Genomic DNA, 23,910 nt, shown 5'->3' on the forward strand with positions numbered 1-23,910 from the left:
AGGAGAATATCATAGATTGGGGCTTGAGTTGTCAGGGGAGAGACAGACTGGGCATAGTTCCATTGTTTTGGCAGCCTGCAAGGGTTGGGGATTATTTATTTCTGCTGGTAGTGATACAAGCTGATTTCTGAGGCCTTTGATCAATCAAAAAAACACAGCCCACAATATGTGATGTTTTGGCGTTAGTGCAGCTGTCTTGATGAACCATAAGTGTATATTTGTCTCTACACCAATGAAACACACAGAAAAGCTTCAGCTTTAACTGTCTTGCTACTGCCTCCCCAGGCCATACAAAACCTATGGGTACATATATTTGCTAGTTTGGTGGGACACATGTAGATTATTATTCGACAGGGGAGGTAGACGGGCTGTTATTTTACATTCTTTTTCAATGTTCAGATACATTTTAATTGGAAAGTTGTACATTTAGAAGGACCCTTATGGTACATGGGGATTGGGTGAACTTTAAGTCACGCAGGTACACATAACAAAAAAAAAAAAAAAGAGTAAATAAATAATCAAAACCTACTTGCATGTGATCAAAGATTATAGAACTTTTCAGTGTGAGAGATGATGGCTGTGTCAGTTAATTGCTGTAATTTCTGTGAATGACAACATTTTGAACCAACATGAAATGATTATAGATTCTGTGCCCTTTTTGAAATGTGCCATTTAGTTAAAGTGTCATTTTGGTGCAAGATGCGTGGAGCTTTGGAAACTAATTTAGAAACAGCATATGAAATAGCACAGAGGAATACACATCTGCTTTTATCCATAAACCTGGGTTTTCTGAAGGATATTATGCTGCTGGCTTTGATCCACAACCTTGAAAAATTAGGTGGTCAAAAACATTTTCACTTCAAATGTTAAGAGTTATTTAAATGATCCCAGCTTAGGGTGGTTTTGGAATTATTTAAAACTTTTCTATGTTAATTAAGAATGTGATACACGAATGAACAAAATAGAGAGAATAAAAGTATGGATGTCACTTTTTCAGTGGTTTCTAATGTACTACCCTGAAAGAGGCCAGATTCTACTTGGTGTCGAAAAGCCACTGACCACACTGTTGCGTGTCCATCCAGAGGCAGACTTATACCCATGCTAATGTATAGTTGACACACAGTGATGTTAGGTTTTATGATACACCTGCATTATTACAGTATACTTGAACTACTATTGATTTAACATTGTTTGAGAAACAGTAAGTATACCTCCGTGGGCTATTTAATGGTAAAGCAACAAGAGTAGACAAAAACATCTAATTGTATCACTTGTGTAGATCCTAATATTATATGATGGATGAAGCTGGCTTCTTCTTATGCTTGTGATGCATCTGCTTTTTGAAACCTAGATAAAGTATCATTGATCTACACAATGGGCTGCACCGTGGTGTAGCCTGGGTTCAATTCCCGGGTCGGGTTTGGGTTCCTTCTGTTTAGAGTTTGCATGTTCTCCCCGTGTAAGCGTGGGTTTCGTCCGGGTTCTCCAGCTTCCTTCCACAGTCCAAATACATGCAGGATGGGGATAGGTTCATTGATGACTAAATGTCAGCTGGGATCGGCTCCAGCCCCCCTGCGACCCTGAATACAGGATAAAGCGGTAGACGATGGATGGATGATCTACACAATGTCATGTTATTTTTTAATTAGGATGACTTTTTTCATTATATTTCAATTTTCACCTAATCATTCACTCTGTAACTGTAGATGGCCAACACAAGTAATCACAGCCCAAAGAGATCCAGCTTATTCAAATTGATTTAATTGTAAGGATAATAGATTGAAACTGTGCAAACAACATTACCTTACCAATTTTAGGATGGTAAGATGGCCTTTTCTGGTCTTTTTAACCATTATATAGTGCTGGAAAATATATTTGCTCTTTTGAGATGGAAAAAATGGCATCTAAAGTCACTCTTTTAACCAGGATAATAAGAATGAAATGTGTGCAAGGCTAGACTTTAATTGATTTTTCAGGTTTTTAAAGAGGCTCAATACTGGAAAGGAATCCTTGGGGAATTTTGCACATTCAAGCTTTTGCTTTTTAACTGTTTAAAAACTGTCCCTATAGGGTCTTTCTGTCAGTCTACTGACTATTGAGACTTCTTGGCGTCATGTTGTTTTGATCACTTTTTCCATGGCTGCACTAAAGAGATTTTCTTCTTCTCTCTTTCTTCCAGGGCAGTTTGAGAAGTAACCATCAGATATCTCCCCAGGAATTCCTGGGAGAGCTGAAGTCAGGGGTGATTGACGAACGTCTGTTTGCCTGTCTAGACTCATTGCGAGTGTCCCTTACCAGCAACCCTGTCAGGTACAGTACAAGATTATGACACTGGCAATGTTCTTGCGCTCTACAATTTAAGTATTCTCAATATTCCTTTCATTAATAATGAGATAGTATACAGAGATCTGGCTGGGAACACCATCATATGCCATGTTTTATTAAAGAGGTACTGCACACTTTAATGTTTGTTTGAGCATTAAATTAGTGACACTAAATTGGTTACACTTTAAATTATTTGTGTAAAATGTATTTGTGTTTTATATTATCATTAAAATAGCGCAAATTGTCATAATACTTGACTGTAATGGAATTCAAACAAGATATTAAAAACGTGTTGAGTAGCAACATGTCCAAAATTTCAGCACACTTAATGTGAAGCTCAGGGGTTGTGGCTGTGGAGATCATTACAGGCAGAGGTGGAATCGGACCTCTAGCAAATAGAAAATGCTTCATGACGAACAAAACACCATGGCACAATCTAAAATTGACCCAGGGTGGAAATAGTGAAATCTTTTCCTTCAGCCCACTGTAAGCAGCATGAGCAATATACTTTTACCACTGTCCTTTTTATCAAGACATTTCTCATTGTTAGTGCTGATCATTTATCAAGCAGAGTGTTATGTACCTTCAAGCCTTGTTGGTGCCCCAGCTGTCAGCTACTTTGGTTTTCTGAAAGAAAACATAATATAACATTACTTCTCCATTTTTCTGTGCTCGCTGCTAGTAGTTTAAAATGGTGTCTGATTGTGGTGAGCACATTGCCATTAACTCCTATGCGATGTACTCAAGGTCAATCCAGTTATCCCATCATTGACAACTAAATTTTATGTGTTATTTTATTTTAAGATGTTATTCCACTGACTCCACTGTAATGCATTTTTTCATTAAGGTGTTACGAAATGAAATCTCCCTCACTCTTTCATCTGTCCATTTGTTGATGAAAATATATTGCATATGTTGGCTGGCATTGCATACCGTGTTTATCCCTTTCATTTATTATAGGGCAAATGCTTGAATAGAAATTATAATTACCGTAGATGACCATTTAGTAGCCTGGGCGTTTAATATGCTAAATCGACTTGGAGCCCAGGCGTTTATAAGAACCAGGCGCGTATTTGCAACAGGCTACAATTTATTTTTGCAATGAGCAGCACCAGACCATCATGCAAAGAACAAGGAGCTCACCATAGCACCATGGCACCACTGGAACAAAACTACTTTTTCCCCCCGACGCATCTTTATTGACATCAGACAATAAATACAAAGACGGAATGATAACGGAAGGGGGGGTCGATCGCGGTAATTTCAACACTGTACATTAGCGCATTTATCTATATCCCTATATCCCTCAGTCTAGCGCGCCTGTGTTTGTGTGTCTGTGTGTGTGTGTGCGCGCGCCTGCATGCGAGAGAGAGCGAGAGGAGGGGCTGACTGACAGAAGAGGTGAGAGCCGGTGAAGTGCTGTTAAAAAAAAAACTTTTGTTTTCTGTGCAAGACTATGGTAAACACTTAATCGCCCGGGCGTTTAATTGAACAGGCGTTTATTATGCCAAATGAGGTCGGACCCCCGGCGGCTATTAGAGCACAGGCGCGTATTTGCACGCGGGCGATTATTTGGTCATCTACGGTATATATTTTTCAGATTTAATCAACCTTAAAACCACTTTCTTTCTTACTATCTCTTACTGTCCATGTTGACATTTTAGCTTGTATGCATACCAGCATGTTCAGCCGGGTCATAGTAATTACTTACTTTTTTAAGATTATTTTTCGGCTAGAGCGCCGTTCAAGCCTTTTTATGTGTGGAAACGGGGAGAGAGGGAGAAGACATGTGGGAAACTGATCCCGGGCCGCTGAGCGACATTTGTTTGATTTCAGCGATGGTGGTACCAGGCAGCCAGATGAAGTAGAGGAGCGAAGTGCTCACTTCGGGGCGTGTGGTTTGACCAGTGTTTGAAGGTAGATAGGTGCCGTTCCATTGATGGCCTTGAAGGCCAGTGCCATCGTCTTGAATTGGATGTGGGCTGCAACAGGGAGCCAGTGGAGGTCACGGAGGAGGAGGGTCACATGGGAGAATTTGGGTAGATTGAAGACAAGGTGTGCTGCAGCGTTCTGGATACGCTGCAATGGTTTAGTCGCCGAGGCCGGGAGTCCAGCCAGGAGAGAGTTGCAGTAGTCAAGGCGGGAGATGACCAGTGCTTGGACCAGGACCAATTACTTATATTTGTTTCTTTGACAAATATCCACACATTTTAAACGTTTTTTTACAGTGTGTTTATAGAAAAATTTTGATTCTTTACATTTATTTTTTTTTGTTTCAATAATAATAATTATTTGGTAAAAATTCCAGATAGAACCATTCTAGGAATTCTGTAATCGTAAGTTTTTTCGACTGCAATAAGACGGTATGCACATCCTGAATATGATATTGTTTGCGATAGGATGGCTAGTTTTGTCAAAGTGTGTATGTGTTGCCAGCACAAAGTAAATCTGACTGTGACTAGAGGCCGGGGAGTTCGTTTGGTGCTATCTAAGCTACATTGACAGGCAGATCCCTGGCAGTCTTGTCGTGGTTGTCTCCCTCTCTTAGATTTAGATTGTTGCTTTAGGCTTTCTCTGTCTGAGGTTGGGGATTAGCAACTTTCTTTTGCATTATCCTCTACTCTGCCAGAACCACTTTAACGGGGGTCCATCTAAGCTAAAACATTTAGTATTCACTGACATTTTAACACTGTACTGCCTCCTTTCACCATACACACACAGATAAATGTTTATTTGACTCCAGTAATACATTTTCACAGTTAATGTCATATTCATTTTAGTATAATACAGGGTTTGTAGGGAATTTGAAAATAGCTATTTCCAAGCTTGGAAAGTTTTGGTAAAATATAATACATGGGGGGCATTAGCTCAGGAGGTAGAGCGGGTTGGCTGGAAACCGCAAGATTGCTGGTTCGATCCCCGGCTCCTCCTAGCTGAGTGTCTGGCGTCCCTGAGCAAACTGCATGCATCTTTCCCGGTACCGGTTGTGTTTCTGGTGCTTTTTTTTTATGATTCTGAACGATGACGCTCCAACAGTAAAAGCAGCATTCCCAGCCAGGCTCTGGCCGTACTGCACAATGTCGGCCCGCCCGTGGAGAACCGGAGACTGGATCGAACCAGAGACCTAGGCCCGCCCCTACTCGGCCTCTGATTGGCTCAGACCGTGGTGATTCATCTCTTTATGCTGTGGGGAAAAAAACATTACGCTACACACATAAACAGTCCCGCTGAATGGAGGACTGGTGCGACCAAGGAACATAATTGGCCGCACTTCACTGATTTTTGGTCGCATGTGCGCCCAAAATGGTCGCACTCTGGAGCCCTGGCTAACTCAAAAATGGTCCGTGTGGAACAATGATCCCTGCTGAGCAGGCTGTATAATGCGCAAGATAGGAATTTAATGAAGCTTCGATGCAGAGTTTTTGCCTTGAGCATTTTTTGGAATTGAGTTACTCGATTAACTTGAGTAATCGTTTCAGCCCTATTTAGCACTAGAATAGTGAATGAAAATAATAATAACTTTATTTGTATAGCACCTTTAAAAACAGCAGTTAACAAAGTGCTTTGACATGTCAAAAATCACAGTACACACAAATACAGTAAAAGCAAAACAACAACAAATGTACAGAGGACATAGGAAATTATTATTAGCTTGTAAATGAATGTGAGGTGCTTGCAAAGAAAGAAAAAATAAAGGGATAAAAAGACGATAATGGAGGTGCTTTTGTAACCAAAGTAATGTTAATTGTGTGTTGACAATTCAGCCTTCACGTGTGCTGTGCACAAATATTTGTTAAAGGAGTCATCACCTGGTTTTATACGTATCCAGCCCCCCTTGGATCGCTTTGGATCAATTCGTAAAACTTATTAGAAAAAAAAAAAAAAATGTTAATCAAACATTGAGCTTGTTCTGACCCTTTTTCGTACCGCGATTTTATCACGCGAGATTACGCGCGAGGTTTTGACTGGTCCGGATGTGCATTGTATAATATGTAATGAGGCGCGCGTTGATTCGCCGCAGGAAGGACAGAGCCGGGGGGGCTTGCCTGCATGCAGACTCCAAAACATAATGGCGGCGCTTCGGCGATTTCAGGTAGCGGACGGGGCGGGGTTGGGTGGTGAAAGAGGGGTGGGCTTATGCAAGTAGCCGCCACGGTGACGTCACCGAAGGCGCAGAATCAAAATCTCGTGCTTTAGGAATGCACACCCTTGTGTGCTATTCCTGTTCGGAAAAAGAGCAGAAGCGAAAAAACGGCGCCACTTTCAAACTCCAGCCTTTCAGGCAAGTTTCAACTGAGGTCAAACACAGATATGCATGTTTTAACAAGAGAAATTGCGATTTCCAGGTGATGACTCCTTTAACTATATTATTACTAATATACAACTGCAAAAAGATGAATGAACTCACCATTAATGGATGCGGAAGCCAGGTCAGCTGTGCTAGCATCTTTAGCATTGTTGGAAGCAGCTGTTGGTGTTGAACTTCCATGCGACTCCACAACATCCACCGTATCAACGCTTTGTCCCGAGTATTTTGTCTAGGTCATTGAACCAAGAAAATCCCTCTCTCTTTACATAACTTCCTGTTTTATGAAGTGCATCGCACACTCTGTGTTGACGAAAGTTGCGAGCTTATATAGTCATCAGACCGAAGCTCTATGAGACTTTGCAGCTCCTCACAAGTCCACAGTTGGCGCGATTATTTAGATTCATAATGGCGGAAAGAAATCAATTTTGTAATAGATTTTTGGAAGTTATGAATCGATTTACAATCTTAGAAAATAAGAATCACATTTACATGATTTTATATTTTAATATAGGAGTAAATAAAAGTATTATATGGATATACGTATATACTGTGTATATATATTTTTCATGTTCACACAGATGTTTTACAGTCACGAAAATCTGCCTTGAAGTCGTAGAAAGCTATTGGTAAAATGTGTATGAACACTGATTCCCTCAGAAATAGTTCTGTCAGGCTGTTCACAGCTGATTGAGTATGAATGCCGTCTTGCATCATCTTACGGACTCCTGTGGTGTCAGTGGTGCTTTTGAACAGAAGGCTGTCTACACTGGCGGTCAGTAACCTTTCTCTTATGAGGTTGAAGCCACTTTTAAAGGGGATCTTCAGTAAGATGAAAGGAGTTACAAAATCACATCATCATGCAGAGATTTCACTCATAATCCACTCTCAAACACACCCTCAAAATACAGCAAAAAACAATAGCATTGCTTCATCATATTATAAGTTACCTCCATGTGGATACCAACGTTTTATTAAACATAGACAATATAACCACTAATGCTGCTTTGTAAATATGGATTTGTTCCACTGTGGATTTCACAGAGCTATATTCGCCATATATACCAAGTCACACCTCAACATAAGCAGATTTTGTTGTGCTTTAAGTGCAGTAAACTGCTAAACAGGATGCCAGAATAATTGCATGTGCCGATTTGTAAGAAGTCTGAATCAATGTTGCCGCAAGACGACAAGCAGACAACTTTTAAAATGCTTGTTTTCCAAATGGAGTTTGGATAATTGCTTGGCTATGCTAACATTGTAGCTACTCCATGATGCTCATCTTAAGGCTGACTTTGTTAAGTTCACATATGAATACTGCTGCTCTACAGACTAATGCATGCGTGACACATGAATGTAAGAGTTGAAGAAAAGGGACCTCATTATGTTTCCTATAACCTCTATCAAGACAGCCGGGAGAAAATTGGTGTTAAGAGCTTTTAATCATGATTAATCCAGGTTTGGTGAGCCTACTTTGTTTTTGATTAGAGTTGATGGCAAAATTGTGCAAACACAGTCAGGCACAGATCTGCTTCAGAACTTGAATTAGGCAAACATCATTTTGTTGACAGTAAATATACAGTAGGGCAAAAAAGGATTTAGTCAGCCACCGATTGTGCAAGTTCTCCCACTTAAAATGATGACAGAGGTCTGTAATTTTCATTATAGGTACACATCAAATGTGAGAGACAGAATGTGGGGGGAAAAAATCCTGGAAATCACATTGTAGGATTTTTAAAGAATTTATTTTGACGTGGGGTCAAAATGATCATGAGAACGGTGAGCAAAAATCCCAGAACTACACAGGGGGGACCTGGTGAATGACCTGCAGAGAGCTGGGACCAAAGTAACAAAGGTTACCATCAGTACACACTACGCCGACAGGGAATCAAATCCTGCAGTGCCAGACGTGTCCCCCTGCTTAAGCCAGTACGTGTCCAGGCCCGTCTGAAGTTCGCCAGAGAGCATATGGATGATCCAGGAGAGAGTTGGGAGAATGTCATGTGGTCAGATGAAACCAAAATATAACTTTTTGGTACAAACTCAACTCATTGTGTTTGGAGGAAGAAGAATGCTGAGTTGCATCCCAAGAAACCATACCTACTGTGAAGCATGGGGGTGGAAACATCATGCTTTGGGGCTGTTTTTCTGCAAAGAGGACAGGATGACTGATCCGTGTCAAGGAAAGAATGAATGGGGCCATGTATCGTGAGATTTTGAGCCAAAACCTCCTTCCATCAGTGAGAGCATGAAGATGAAACGTGGCTGGGTCTTCCAGCATGACAATGATCCCAAACAAACCGCCCGGGCAACGAAGGAGTGGCTGCGTAAGAAGCATTTCAAAGTCCTGGAGTGGCCTAGTCAGTCTCCAGACCTCAACCCCGTAGAAAATCTGTGGAGGGAGTTTGAAGTCGGTGACAACCTCAAAACATCACTGCTCTAGAGGAGATCTGCATGGAGGAATGTGCCAAAATACCAGCTACAGTGTGTGTGCAAACCTTGTGAAGACCTACATTAAACGTTTGACCTCTGTCATTGCCAACAAAGGTTATATTACAAAGTATTGAGTTGAACTTTTGTTATTGACCAAATACTTATTTTCCACCATGATTTACAAATAAATTATTTAAAAATCCTACAATGTGATTTCCAGGATTTTTTTCCACATTGTGTCTCTCACAGTTGAAGTGTGATGAAAATTACTGATAATTGATAATTAATCTGTCATCATTTTAAGTGGGAGAACTTGCACAATCGGTGGCTGACTAAATACTTTTTTGCCCCACTGTATTGTAAACATTTACGTTTTGTTTTTAAGAGACATTGCTTTGATTACAATTATAATAGTGTAGTGACCATATTAACTTATGTAATATGATTGACTAAATTAATATTAGTGATGAACTATGACTAGATATGTTCAAAATACATTGGTAAAAATAGGACCACAAATGGAATATGAAAATAAAACTAGATAAATTCTTGCATTGATCAATAAACAAATAAAACAGTGACACATCAAGTCATATAAAATATGCACTATGTAAAATAATGTCTACAATCTAGGAATCGTGGTATTACCACCTGCATGAAAATGTTATTTTCATTCAAAGGTTTACATGATACCGTTAATAATATATTGATAATGTATACTGGCTACATGAGCACTAGTGTTGGGAATCGCCTCATGAATCACCTCATGATTCGATTACGATTCAGAGGGTCACGATTGGATTATTAAATGATTCTCGATGCATCTCTATTTTGGATTTAAATATATGGTACATTTTTTATCCATTAATGCAAACAATCAGGTGAATTCAAACCCTTTTATTTCTAAAAATCCTGTAACAAGTAAATCACACAATGAACTGCCCCTTTTGAAAATGGCATAATTAGTTACCAAAATCAAATCGTTAGTTGTGATCGAGTTGTGGCTCTGGTACAAGGCTCTTGTTTGCACATGCAACGGTAGCTTCAAGTCGTCACAAATATAATGAGCTGTCTGTTGAAACGGATGTCCAAGAATTAGGAGGTTCGCAGGTTATTGCTCCTCAACTGGCATTTTTCACTGACTCTGTTACTTTAGCTTTGCTATCACTGTTGGCTGTGTCTGGGAAAAATCGCCAGGACGGGATATTGTTCCTTGGTTGTGGAAAATGAAGGCTTTCGGTTTCTCCTGCACATTCTGGCACCGAGTAAAGACGCAAATCCCTAACGATAAAACTGGCCACAGACTAGGCTATCTGTTTGGCCCTTCGGTTCCAGCTTGGAAACGTGTGTCTGTTCAATACTTTCCTGGTTGGGCACAGCTGTTTTCTCTGTTAATGTTAGTTCGGGATGGAAATGGGCGATATGATTTCTCAAATTGGTTGGGTTGCCTACATACTTTATCGCAGAGTAACATGTCTCGTCTAGTTCTTTTTTGCCATTGACTTCATGAAATCCAAGGTGTTCCCAGACATTTTAAGGCTTTAAGGAAAGCTGGCGGTGGTTTTCTTTTTTTCTTTGGGTTGCAGCTGCTCAGTCATTTCCCGCGATGTTGAATGAGAAACACTTCCTGCATTGATAGAGAATCGTTCAACAAAGTATCACAATGCATCATATGATCGATTATTTCTCCCACCTCTAATGAGCACCCATTATACTGAATCTGTAAAGGGCAATAGTCTGTGTACCCACTGCTGATGATGAGACCCCTAACTATGTGATCCTCGAGGAAAATGTGGCCTGTAGGCCCAGACTTTTTATTTAGTCACCATTAATAAAATGGACAGTTAGGCTCACGCGTAATGACATAGTCTGGCTTGATCATAAATATGCTTTGGCTAGAAACAGTGGGCTCACAGCGGTAACCCCTTGCTATCTTATAGCACCATTACAAGCTGAGTTGTAGGATTGATATGGCAGTAAAGGTATTTCGTCTTCCACTGTTTTTGGATGCCGAACACTTTGTCACTTTCTTGGCACTGTTGTAGCAAACAGCTCTCATTCACTGCCTCCATCCGATATCAGGTGTTGTCAGGTATAGGCTGGCAGACCTGTGTGCTCCCTCATCAGCTTTCTTCTGGCGAGCAGGCAGACTTAGAGGTAATTTGGTACTTCCTGCAGCTCCGGAGTGTCCTGTGACGCTTGTCTCTGACCCCTGTATGCCTTACCCACTTCCACTATTCTGGCTCTCTCCCTTTTTGTGAAGCGAGGCCACAGTACTAGCCCACAGGACCAGTAAGGCTACAGGATGTAATTGTATTAAAGGGATTTGATAAATGGATCTGACAAACAAGTGGAAATTGGTTTTTGATTTTATATTAAAACTGACCTTCAGGTTCCAGATTTCTTTCTTACTTTTTGGTTTAGCTGTAAAGTAGTGTAAAGTTTAGCCTGCCTCCACTTACACCGACCTTGTTTATAAACCTTGGATGCTTTTCCTGTCATTCATATACCTCCCACCCAAGTAGTGTACACACACAAGGCTACAAAAAACACACATACATAACATTTTATTTCCCATTCATGTTTTTGTCCGGTAAATATGTTCATGGTATAATATTATTATATTAGTGACTTGACCTGATTATTATTGTGTATTTTTAAAAATTGTTAATACATTTGTTTTGTTACATGTTTTATGTTAAGTGATAATTGGAATGGTTACTTATAGCCCCTAGTACCTGCTTTAATGAATATTCTTGCGATTTGGCGAAGATTTAAAGAAAACTTTAAAATCTTCATTTAAACAAATATATTATTATAATGTTTTTTCTTATTATAATTTTTTTCTTAGCTTTAATAAGGTAACAGTTGAGAAATTTAATAAACTTGCAGCATTGTTGTTAGCAGCAATCTGCTAGAGAGCCTTTAATCCGGCGTTACTGTATGGAATGACCTCTGTTTTGATTTCAGATGTTTCACATTGCTGTGATTTCAGCATCCTTCCATTTTGTCCCTGGAGAGCCCTCCTGTGGTCCGTTAACATGCTATACTTGGGACAGCATTTTAAAGTTAATTCCTTATTTCTTGTTCGTAATTGCTGTAGCGGAGTGCAACACTGCGCTGCACTGCCTGGGAACCTTGGAGGCATTCTCCTGAGACTCCGTTAGAAGTCAAGCTACCTTAGCTGTGAAGTTAGCCAGATAAGGTGTCTCATTTTTCTCTTTGATTTATGACTGTTTTTGTTTTCCAGGGTATGGGATAATGAATTTGTTTCCCTTATTTTTCAATGCTCGCTCTTCTTTGCTCTGTTTCTTGGTGTCTTTCTGAGATGATAGCCATCAGTCCAATACTGCTGTTGAGTGAGCATTAATTACTGCTTATTGCATTTTAATTATGAAATAAAAGCAAGTATCTAATCCATATCCATAGATAATTTCACAAGAAGTCATGTTGAGAATTTTAGGCGATGTAGCCTACACTAGACATGGAAGATTTGAAGTAGCCTGATGGATGTGTGTCAGTTGTAGATGGACAGCTGTTCTCCACATCATGTTCCCATCCATTTTCCATCAGTGTCTTAATAGTAGGGAGAAAACACTGTGGTGGCTCTGGAGCCACTCTGGTGGCTCCAGAGCTTTGGTTAGTCTTTACACAGTTCAAACAATCACCAACTCTGGTTTGGTCAAGATAACCCCTTAATTCCCTCCATTAGATGTGAAAATATTCTGGCCTCCCTCTCACTCCTCTCCCAATATGTTCACACCTCACACTGTGAATTAAGGGATGATTTCATTTGGATGATTTGATTTATTTTGTTTCCATCAAGTTTGAATTCAGTGCATTTTACAAGAAGGTAAAATTACAGTTTTTTGGTCGGCCTGTGGGTGGGACTTTGTAGGCAGAAAATAATGGTGAATTCATCTTCAAATGTGGATCAACACAGATATACAGGTTGATGTAAGCTGGCTTGAACAGTTAAATATCAACCATTCTTCTTTAATTGACATGACAAGTTCACTGGTCCTAGCAACTTCTGTGTCAAAAAACAAAAATGTTGACACGACACAAACATCAATTACTACTGAGCCGTTCAGGCAAAATACAATCATTTGTGTATGTTCTTTATTTATTCTAGTAAATATAAACTATTACTGGGAGCAGCCTTAATTAACATTCATATTTAAAACACAATACAAATGTGCCATGGAAAACTGTAGATCTACTCTGTGACCTACAGTATGTTAACATTGAACGGATCACCAGTCCATGCTGCACATGATACTGTCTGTTCTGTGTCTTATGCCTGACTACACAATATTTGTGTTGGGTACAATGGTCACTGTGTCAGATTAGATTATTAAAAAGTCATAAAGTCTTATTGCGACTTGGCCAAGAGACATGACAGACTACACGTTAGTCCTTGACAAATCATCGCTGTTTGTCTTTCACGACGTGTGATGTCATCCCTGCTCACCAGGGTGCTAAAGTACCTCTGCTATTTTTTAGCAGCTTTTTTCTCGCCTCACTCTGCCCTTGAGTACACATCAACAAAGCGGGGGTATTGTTAACATAGTTTGATAATTATTTCCTCCATTTCACAATTCCACCTCACAGCACCAACATCATTCCACTTTTGCTTTGGCATTGTTGTGCTCATCTGTGCAGCACATCAGTTTGTTTTCCTTTTGGTCAAAGTAAAAAGAAATCGAACAAGCCGAGAGGCGTCCCAGATGCGGCGTCGGTTGTCGTCTATAACACATTACGGGGTATAAAATGATTGATTGTCGACTGCAACATCATGCCAACTGACCAATGACAATAACAGTATAACAGGTAGCAGTCAGACTTAAATCAGTGCTGCACTTTCTCTAGCAAAGAAAAGCTGCGGAAAGTGTTTTCAGATCATTTTTAACACAACATGGCTGCAAACATTGAGGACATTCAGGCAGAGAATGTGATTAAAGATTCTCATTTGGGAGGGGTGCCAGATGTTAGGAACTAATGAAACCCAAGGGCTGCCAAATAGCAAACAGAATTTAAAATACTAATTACTTTAGAGTCTAGACAGACAGCGTGCCATCTACAAAGCACTTACAATTTATTTACCTATATGAATATAGCTACTGATTTATCTTTGGAAGTTGTTATCATGAAAATTTCTATTGATATCATTAACGTGGATACTGCTGTTTTGCTATTTTATGGACTACTCTTCTATGGAAATTTCAGCCTTATAATAGCCCTTTCAGCTATGGCTCCAGATTAGTATATGGTATGAACACATGATGCTTACTGCATCATAATAAATCCAGTAATCATGCGGAACAAACGTTAAAAGATCACTGACAGTTCATATTATTTACAATCAATTATTTTAGATTGCTGTGATATACAACTGAATTTCTCACTTTCTGTTCATAATAGAATTACACACAGTAATGCTGTTTAACTCTCCTTTAGTAGCCTCTGTCTGTTTTCAGTTTCCATCTTGAATGAACTTTATTGGCGTTGTCACCAGACAAAACTGACCTGACCTGATTCTGTGGTTGCATTCAATGTGAGAACCTGCTTTATAGCCAATTAATTGTTACGTACAATGTGAGGATACAAGTAGTAGGTTATGTGAGTTAGCACAATGTACAAGATCAATAGAACTGCACAGTGCCTACCTGCGCTCTGCATGCTGACCTTCAACTGTGACACAAAGACAAATTCCTTTACATTATTGCCTCAGCCTGATGGTTCTCACCCTTGAAGATGAGACTTTTCTTCAGGTGTTGTCGACAGCTATTATCTCGTCCCTTTCTTGGCTCTGATACTACATTTGCCAGGCCCTTTACCAAAAGCCTTTGAAACCCTTTGTAAAGGCTCGTACATTTCAACGCAGATGTCCTCCCAATTTGCTGCAGCAGACCCCGACAGTACAGGTGTGTTGGTATCTGTGTAATTCCTGCTATAGATCAATTTGTTATTTTCCTTTGCTCTCTGCCTCAGCTACTGATGATGAAAAGCTAGCATGCAGTTGCCACTGAGTTATGCATTGCAATGAAGCTCAAGACCCCCACCTTGCCTACCTCCCCTCCCCCCCCAAAAAAGGTCTCATTACTTGGCTACCTTGGCAGCAGAATTCTCTGTCTTCATCAGAATGACAATGGCAGTTTTTGTCAGCCTCCCTTATTTCCTTGAAACTGTCACATACACATTCATACACCTTGATGATGCAGACGACTTTGCTTCCTTGCCTCTTACCCTCCTTTTGTAAGTAGATAGCAGTTCACAATGAGGTTTTTATAACAGCAGAGGTCGGGTAAAATTGAAGCGTTGGTGATTTTAAAGGAGGTTGAATAGGGTTGTCAGTTTTGATTAATATTGCTTTCTATAGCCAGACACCCATTAACCGTTTTAAGCAAACACAAAATGCAAATTCATATGAAAAAAGTTTATTTCGATATTTTGGGAATGGTACAGGTGCAATTAATTGTGCAGCTAATCGGCCACCAGTCATTATCAGCTGATATTATTTTTAAGTAGTTTGAGTCATGATCGGTATAATGGCTGATCAGAAGAGACCATCAGATTTATCCATTTTTTTAAAGTCCCAGTCGGCAACATTTTTTTGATCATATTCACCTAAGCCGACACTACGCTCCGATAGAACAACATAAATCATCTGGTTTTAGAAAAAAAAGCGTGCCTCTACGTGCACGTAGAGCCTGTTGTTTGTTTTGCAAAATATCAACAAAGCCCAGGTCATCCTGTCCAATCAGCACGCAGGGCTGTGTTCCTGCACACACAGAGCCCCTCTTCCCTCAGGTCGTACCACTATCACAGGGGGGAGGCGGAGGGAAGTAGGAACAAGCTTCTAATTCCTCGGTTAAAAACCGAAACGGGCTGCACGGTGGTGTAGTGGGTAGCACTCTCGCCTCACAGCAAGAGGGTCCTGGGTTCGATTCCCGGGTCGGCCCGGGTTCCTTCTGTGTGGAGTTTGCATGTTCTCCCCGTGTAAGCGTGGGTTCTCTCCGGGTTCTACTTCATTCATGTATAGTTTTCATGCATAACTGGTCAAAAATGTTCCTGTGGTGAACATTTCTAAGACTTAACTGTTCATTACTGTTTTTCTATATGCCTAAATCATAGAGGAGCATTTTCAAGATCAGTGTTGTTTTTTTGTTTAAATGAACGCCCTTGACCATGTTAAAACCTAATATGTAATGGCTTAGCTATGGAGGCTGAAATACATCAATGTCCTTCACAATCCTACATCTGACTCGCAGGGTATAGTTTGGACATAAAGATCTCTGATTCCCAAAGTATGCACAAGCAATCTAGACTTCAGCTATATTTCTCAGCAAAGAAGTATTATTAAGTAAATACAGACGATTGCTCGACCCTAATGAACATTTGATGGTAACATCCGTGTGATACCCACTACAGTCAAGTACTTCAGTACATGGGTTTCTTTATAGATCGACTCAGCATCCTTATGAAGTTACACAATTCAATAAGGTATTTGGATGACTCAAGCCAGTCAGGGTGTCTCCAGGCTGGTGTTTTTTCAGTCTATATTAATAAACCTATGTGGTTTTTAGGCGGCCGCACGTAGTTCTTTTGCGGCTGGTGGTGTAGTGGGTAGCAGTGTCGCCTCACAGCGAGAGGGTCCCGGGTTCGATTCCCGAGTCTGATTCGGTTTCCTTCTGTGTGGAGTTTGCATGTTCTCCCCGTGTTAGCGTGGGTTCTGTCTGGGTTCTCCGGCTTCCTGCGAGACGGGTTCATTGATGACTCTAAATTGCTTGACAGTGTGAATGGGAGTGCCCCCCGTGACCATGAATACAGGATAAGCTGTAGACGATGGATGGATGGATGGATGGTTTCTTAGGCCGCTTCCCCAGAGATTTTGATGTGTAGATTGGTGATAAATGAATCTTCAGAGTCAGGCAGGTGGAATGATTTATGACTTTATTTAAACGGATATCAAGCTTGCGTCTGAAACCGTGCATGCACACCCGGTTCTTCAAATCCCTGGAGTCCTTCCTAGAGCCTCTGCACCTGTTCCACCTGAGAAGTCCTTTATTGCACTCGAATCTAAGGAAATCTAAACTCTCCCTGCCACATGTCTTTCTTTTAAAGCACTCTCCTTCCTGATCTGCCCTCTTCTCGCTCATCTTGTCACCTTAGTAAATGTATAGGTTGCCAGGCGCTCCATCCTAAAGCTATATTTTGTACTTATAAGGTCATGTGTAGCTTAGCCAGTTCGGCAGCAAAAAGATACTCCGTAATTCCCTCATATGGTCTGAATTCCTATAGCTAGCTTCTAAATGGACCCTAAGAGAGACAACATTAATTTATGTCTCTGGGCCCCACCAGATAGCTAATTTTGAGTTAAGAGTTGGGCCATCTACTCCTAAACAATGCAACATTCCTTACACCTTCACTCATGGAACGTCTGGTTATAATTAACTGACCATTGTGTTACCCTTGATACAACTATCTACCTCCCACTTTACTAGCTGTCTGTGTCTCGGCACAGTGATGTGATACAAAAACAAGCATCTGCCATTTGCCGCAACAATGTAACGACAGATAGCGTAAATAAACTCTAGCACACATGGTCTACCCACCACCCTGTACTCCTTTTTAAGGGAATTCAATTCTGATACCAGCCTCACATTTTATGTTGTCACCTAGAGAATTTCTGTAGATTTGATGCTGGGAGGCATGCAGCTTCTTGATTAGAACACTACAAACACTGAATGCTAATGTTCGGAGAGGTTATTCAGTTTCGATCAGGAGACAGGTGCAGTCACTCACACTTACTAATGCTGTCTGTGTCTCCGTTTTTTTTTTTGGATGCCCTTAAGGTTTTCGCCCTAAACATTGCATTTGCTCCTATTTGTGATCCTTATTTAAATCAAAGTCAAAACTTCTGTTCTCTAAAAGTTGTCGCTGCTCTTTCTCCTCTTTTTCTGCCCGGACAAGAAAAAGTAATTGTTGTCTTTACTTGATTGCTGTTCAGTGTTCAGTCCCAAAACAAAATACATAAAGTCAAGACATGAGAACAAAACAATGTACTGCTGTGGACGTGGGCAGCAACAAAACATATTTAAGCCGCTTAAAAGAAAGGCAATAAATCAAAAATCATTATCCTTTTAATTGTATTCTATATTTACAATATGTTCACCGCTTTATCTTGCAGTTAGACAGCCCCTCCAACATCGAACTGAACTGAGTGACTCAGTGTTGCAAAATAGTGGTGCAAATAATCTAAATATAGTGTACACTTTAACTGGTATTGATTTATCTTTCCAGGTGGGCCTTTTTTAGGTGTCTAAAATAAGTTATGCCTCTTCCCCAATCTATAGCTGTATATTACCTTGCTTGCTGTGGTGGTACCTGTCTGTTTCTCCTAAATGCGGGCATGCTGACTGCCTCCTTTTCAATATACAATGACTATTAAAAAAATCCCTTTAATGTAAGATGTTTTTAATGTAAGATGATGTGGAAAAGAAATGGGTTTGGGTATCTTTGAAGACACGCACATTTCCTTTTTCAAGTTTTAGCTCCATCACTGGATGGAAAGAAATGTGCCCTTTAAAAAATAGATCTATGTTATGTCAGTTGCAAGCTTTCAATATTACTCCTTAATCACAGGCAACAGTCCTAAGATCCATCAAGGCCACCTTCTCCATAAAATGTGTCTAAAATCAACTTTCACACAAAGAGCAGTATGGAAATCCAATCTTATAGCAGTATTAAATAGAGGGGTGTGAACTTGCTTGACCTCCTTTGGAAAGAGCTACAACTCACAAATGTCTATGAACTAGCATTCTTACGCGTTGTCGTCAGTTTTACACATGATGTAATATTTATTTGATGTTTGTCACTTCAGCTGGGTGCAGAGCTTCGGACATGAGGGTCTTGGACTGCTGCTGGACATTTTGGAAAGGTTGCTGTTCAAGAAACAGTAAGTGTATGCTTTCACACACTTCTATTCATGAGTCCTCTATCTGTATGGCAATGTACACCCTTCACACTTCATGCTGTACATTAGAAACCAGCTGCTCCTCACCACTCTCTTGTGTCCCTAGGCAAGAGAAGCTCGACAAAAAGAATCAACATAAAGTTGTCCAGTGTCTCAAAGCCTTCATGAACAATAAGGTAATTATAGCAGATGTTTTTGTGTGAGTAAACCCAATCAAATTGTTTCTCAATTTTGGAACAACTAAGTTGCCTTGTGAAGTATGAGTTTATCTATGTGGGTATGTCATTGAAAGAAAACATCTATAAGGAGAAATGTCTTTCAGTTAATTCACATTTTTTGTGTGTATATTTTTCAATGAAAAACTGAGTCAGCATGACTGTATGGTGTGATCTGGTGAGCACAGTAAAATCTCATTCATTGTTTATTGTCTTGTGTCTTTGGACATAATAGCCCACATTAACTTAATTCAAGATTGTTTGTGATTTGATTAACTGTTATAGACCAACTGTGGTGGTGGGTGTTCTTCCACCAAAAGTTAGAATTATAGGAATAACTATTCCTATGTCAATGCTAATAGGTTCAGTTTTGGCTACATTTTTTTAATCTGAAATAACTATTTTGTATTTTGAGCTGAGTCTGATCTCCAAAGGGTAATTCTAATCCCACCCACATCGACATCTGGTGTTTTCATGCAATTACCAAATTAGGCACCTGGGATTCCTTTTACAAAGGGTTTATGACCAGTGGAGAAGAAGAGCAGCTCCACAACAATATGGAGCCAAATGGGGGGGGGGGGGGGGGGGGGGGGGGGGGGATCTGGATGACGCTCTGTGACATATTTGCACAGATTGAAGGTTAATGCCTCGCAAAAAGTCCCCACTCTGTTAAATTGGTACCTAACAGAGTGTGTGACTAAAAGAGTGTAAATTAGGCAATGAGATGCCATTGAGAGAATGGGTGACTGTTGTGGTAATGTACTACAGCACAAATAAATAACCATAAATCACAGAACAGTGCGTCTCTGTGTTACTTTGCTGTGTGTGAATATTGCACACCCAATCAAAGCAGTCTATTTGCATGATCTTTAAGGATTCCAGATGTGCAACAGTATTGTGCAATGTACTTTTAGTTGTGGATAAACTTAGAGTTTAGTTCCTGGGACTCCTTACTGTAGCTCTTGTGTCTGTTTGGTCCAAATACTCCATAGCAGAGTTTGGACAGTGGACATAAGGAACACAGGAAACCTTTTGTATTACAGAGAACAAATTACCTACAGAAGGAAAAGAAAAAAATGGCATTTTGAAATGACAAAAAAAGGAGGGCAGGGCATGATATTTTTTGTAATGTATTGAAACTGACATTTTGCAACGCTCACCAACGTAATTTAAGTCATGTCATTATGTATGGTAAATTAATTTTATTCAGACAAGCTGACATTTGTAGCCTGCTCCTTAATGCACCTGGAAGTACCACATATCACTTTCAATCAGTGTTTTTGCTTTTCCAAGTTCTTTTTTAGCTTTTTTTTTTTTTTTGTTATTTAGTTATTATGCAATTTATGTTGTTCAAGCAATTTGCTTAAGTTCAGCAACAGAATTATCAAAACAATAAAACAATTGTATCTAAAATGTTTCCACTTCAGGTCAGTGGAGAATAATATTGAGTTATCACCCAGGCCTACTGAAGTAGCTTTATTTTACAGTGCTTACGCTTTCACTCATTGTATTTTGTTACTCCACAGTAGAAAAAAATATTGCCACATGGAGCTAAAACCCAACGGAGACGCATATGCAGGCGCTCTGGCACAAAGTGTGCTGTAAGGTCTCATGTAATCCTGCGTCTCAACAGGCGCCAGACGCCAACATTTACCCGTAGGCCTCTCTGTCAGCCCAGACCTTTCCCTGACTAGAGAGGCATCTTGGGATGGGATGTACCCACAATGCCAAGAAGACAGGTGTTCTCTGCCAGCTGTCAGTACAGCTTTTTTTTTCTTCTTCTGCCTTCCTGCATCAAGTCACAAAGTTGCATGTTTTTTTATCGTCTGTCACCAATGGCTTAATAATGTAATGCTAAACGTTATCACTCTGTGAAACTGCCCTTTCAACTTACCTGCATTTAGAAAGGTTTTACTTCCATTTTATTTTACACCTTCAATTTTGTTCTATATATAGAAAGTATCTTCTTTATATGTAATGAGGTTTTTACAAAGTATAGAGACAACTGCTCAAAACATTAAAAAAAAAAGTATGTGTGAAGGAAAGCTAAAGAACACGTAACATAAACGTGACAGAAAAATCAACAAAACTACAATATTTCTTACAAAGTAGGTAAACAATTGATCTATTGCAGATACGTATTCAACTGAGCTGATAATTGGTATTTGTAATGATGGTTTTCATGGCTTTAGTATACAACATACGTTAAGAATCAGACAGCAGAATTATTCTAAAGCAGTTGGCTAATCGCCTCGCCATTTAATCACATTTTCCGGGGGCCAAGTTCATTTGCACAATAAACTGTGCTGTGCCAGATCTTTGAGTGGCACTGAATTATAAATGGAACTAAAATCACTGTTAACCTTGAGTCTTGCCAGTCAGACATTTTATCTTTCAAACTTAATTTGGAGTGCAGGTAGATGTATTGAATTTGGATCAGTCTCGTGTTCCTAAGGTCATACATTTTGGTTTCACCGTTTCATGGGACATTGTGTTCTTGTTGTTGCAAATGAGGAGAATCACAGCATATTTGATTAATCATGTATTGTGTTTGTGTTTTCTGCAGTATGGCTTGGATCGAATCCTGGGGGAGGAGAAAAGTCTTGCATTACTGGCAAAAGCCATTGATCCCACCCAAGCTGCCATGATGACTGACGTAGTAAAGCTTCTGTCTGCCATCTGCATTGTGGGCGAAGAGAACATGTATGTTCTGGCTTCATTCTTTCTCTCAACATACCCATGTCCTACTGCTTTTGTAATTTGAACGTTTATATTTTGGATTCTGCAAAAGTAAGGTTCCCTTAGTATGGGCTGATAGGTACCCCTAGCTAATATTTTGCCACGTGGCCCAACTTTCCTCAGTTGCAGCAATTGCACAACAACGTGGCCGATATCACCACACCTGTAACATTTCACCTTATCACAAAGCTTTAGGATTTTGCCTAAAACAGCCCTTTGATTTTGGCCTGTGTTTTGTGAGTGCCAGTGTCACTCTCAAAAGAATGTATCACAATTCTGGTTTCACTATATTGTTCTGTATGATATACTGCAAGAGTTGTTCCTGGTGAAGAAACCATTTGCAGGGGAAATAGGTTGAGAGATTGATATATTTTAAGAGTAATTAAAAAAAGGTGATACGGTGTGCAATTTCAATTATAAAATATAACCGAAATGTATTTAATTATTGAAATAATTTAATTATTGACTTTACTATCCACTTTATCCATTTTGATTGTTATCACAATCCTACTCAAGTTTGAAGTCAATTTATATGTTGATGGCAATGGCATTCTCTGGGAAAGCCCATCCACTACAGGATCCTCGAATGTAGTGGAATAGGAGCTCCTGGTCAAAATCCCTAAAAATGAGTACATGTGTTCATGTTTCCCAATTGTTCCCTCATGCATTTCATCTTTCCATCAAGTTTGGAAAAGGTCCTTGAAGCAATCACCACAGCAGGGGAATGGCGAGCCATCGAGAGGTTCAGTCCCATTGTGCAGGGACTACGAGATCGGTCGGTTCAATTAACAGTAAGTGCAAAGTATACGTACAGCCAGAAACACCTGGTCTTTACCCTCAGATTTCTTCTTCTATTTACTAACAACACAACCACGCTGTGATCATGGGTCTCTTAGTTACTCACATTATTACACATTATTTGGCCTGATAAAGATCATTTTAGTAAAAACTTTAAGCCAGAACTTGGTGTTAGGAATTGCAAATCACTCATCCAGTCACATGACAACATTGAAGCACCTATTGTTATTTTTTGCATTCTTGTTTCATTCAATACCTAGTATGTATTTACAGTTCTTGGGGCAAACATTTTTTTTTATCATTGATGTTGATTAAATGTTCTCGTTAAGGTTAATTTTCAAGAACATGTTATTCAGATTTTGCCATTTGCAGTAATGAACATAATCTTGTGATATGGTGTTAGTTGCCCAATTAAGATAAAGGTCTTCTATGATTTGCAGTTGCCAAAATGTAATAACCTTTAATGATAACACTGTTAGCAATTTAGAAACAGGAACATCTAGTCGTAAGCTGTAAAATAAACAATATTGTAACTACTGTTGAACAAGGAGTTATTTCATTGCACAATAAAAAACAATAACAGCTAAGAAAAACAAACATACCACAACAATAACAAGACAACACAATAAAACAATCAAACGACGATAAAATGTATTTCTCTAATCTATTCATAGAAGCTGCCCCTTTCTCATGTCCCAAAGTCAATGTCTCATAATCCCTCCTTAGCCATTTTATGCTTTGACAAATGTTTTCCTGTCCATGTACATTGCACATTTTGTCATCTTATGTATTCCCTTTACGTTTAAACCCTCTCTTTCTGGACATAATGCTTTTATGCGAATCATCTCCCTGCTGCTACATACACTTGAGCTATTGCATATGGGCTGCTTTAATCAGGGGGCCGCATCAGTTTGTGTCACAATAATGCAATTCATGATTAAAGGATGTTGTCTGCATTTTTAATTGGTAGCTGAGGGATGTGAAGCGAGTTATCATTCATCCAGTTCCTACCACACACACTCACACACACACACACACACACACACACACACCTACGCGCATGAGCAGAAAACTCTTGAAAACATTGTCAAAGTTGGAAGTTAAACTTACTTAAA

At 39.7% G+C, this 23,910-nt stretch overlaps 1 protein-coding gene across 4 annotated transcripts in view; it reads left to right on the plus strand.

Moving 5' to 3' along the window:
- LOC311014575 (protein diaphanous homolog 3-like) overlaps positions 1-23,910 on the plus strand; it is a 172,294-nt gene that overhangs the window by 13,126 nt on the left and 135,258 nt on the right. For all 4 annotated transcript variants that reach the window (XM_084011242.1, XM_084011245.1, XM_084011244.1 and 1 more), the window contains 5 exons: positions 2,180-2,310; positions 18,951-19,025; positions 19,150-19,219; positions 21,825-21,961; positions 22,683-22,788. In XM_084011242.1, coding sequence (XP_083867368.1) covers positions 2,180-2,310; positions 18,951-19,025; positions 19,150-19,219; positions 21,825-21,961; positions 22,683-22,788 — 519 coding nt within the window. The remainder of the gene's footprint in view (positions 1-2,179; positions 2,311-18,950; positions 19,026-19,149; positions 19,220-21,824; positions 21,962-22,682; positions 22,789-23,910) is intronic.

The sequence above is a fragment of the Eutrigla gurnardus genome (genome assembly GCF_963514095.1).
Source record: "Eutrigla gurnardus genome assembly, chromosome: 1".
Taxonomy (NCBI): Eukaryota; Metazoa; Chordata; class Actinopteri; order Perciformes; family Triglidae; genus Eutrigla; species Eutrigla gurnardus.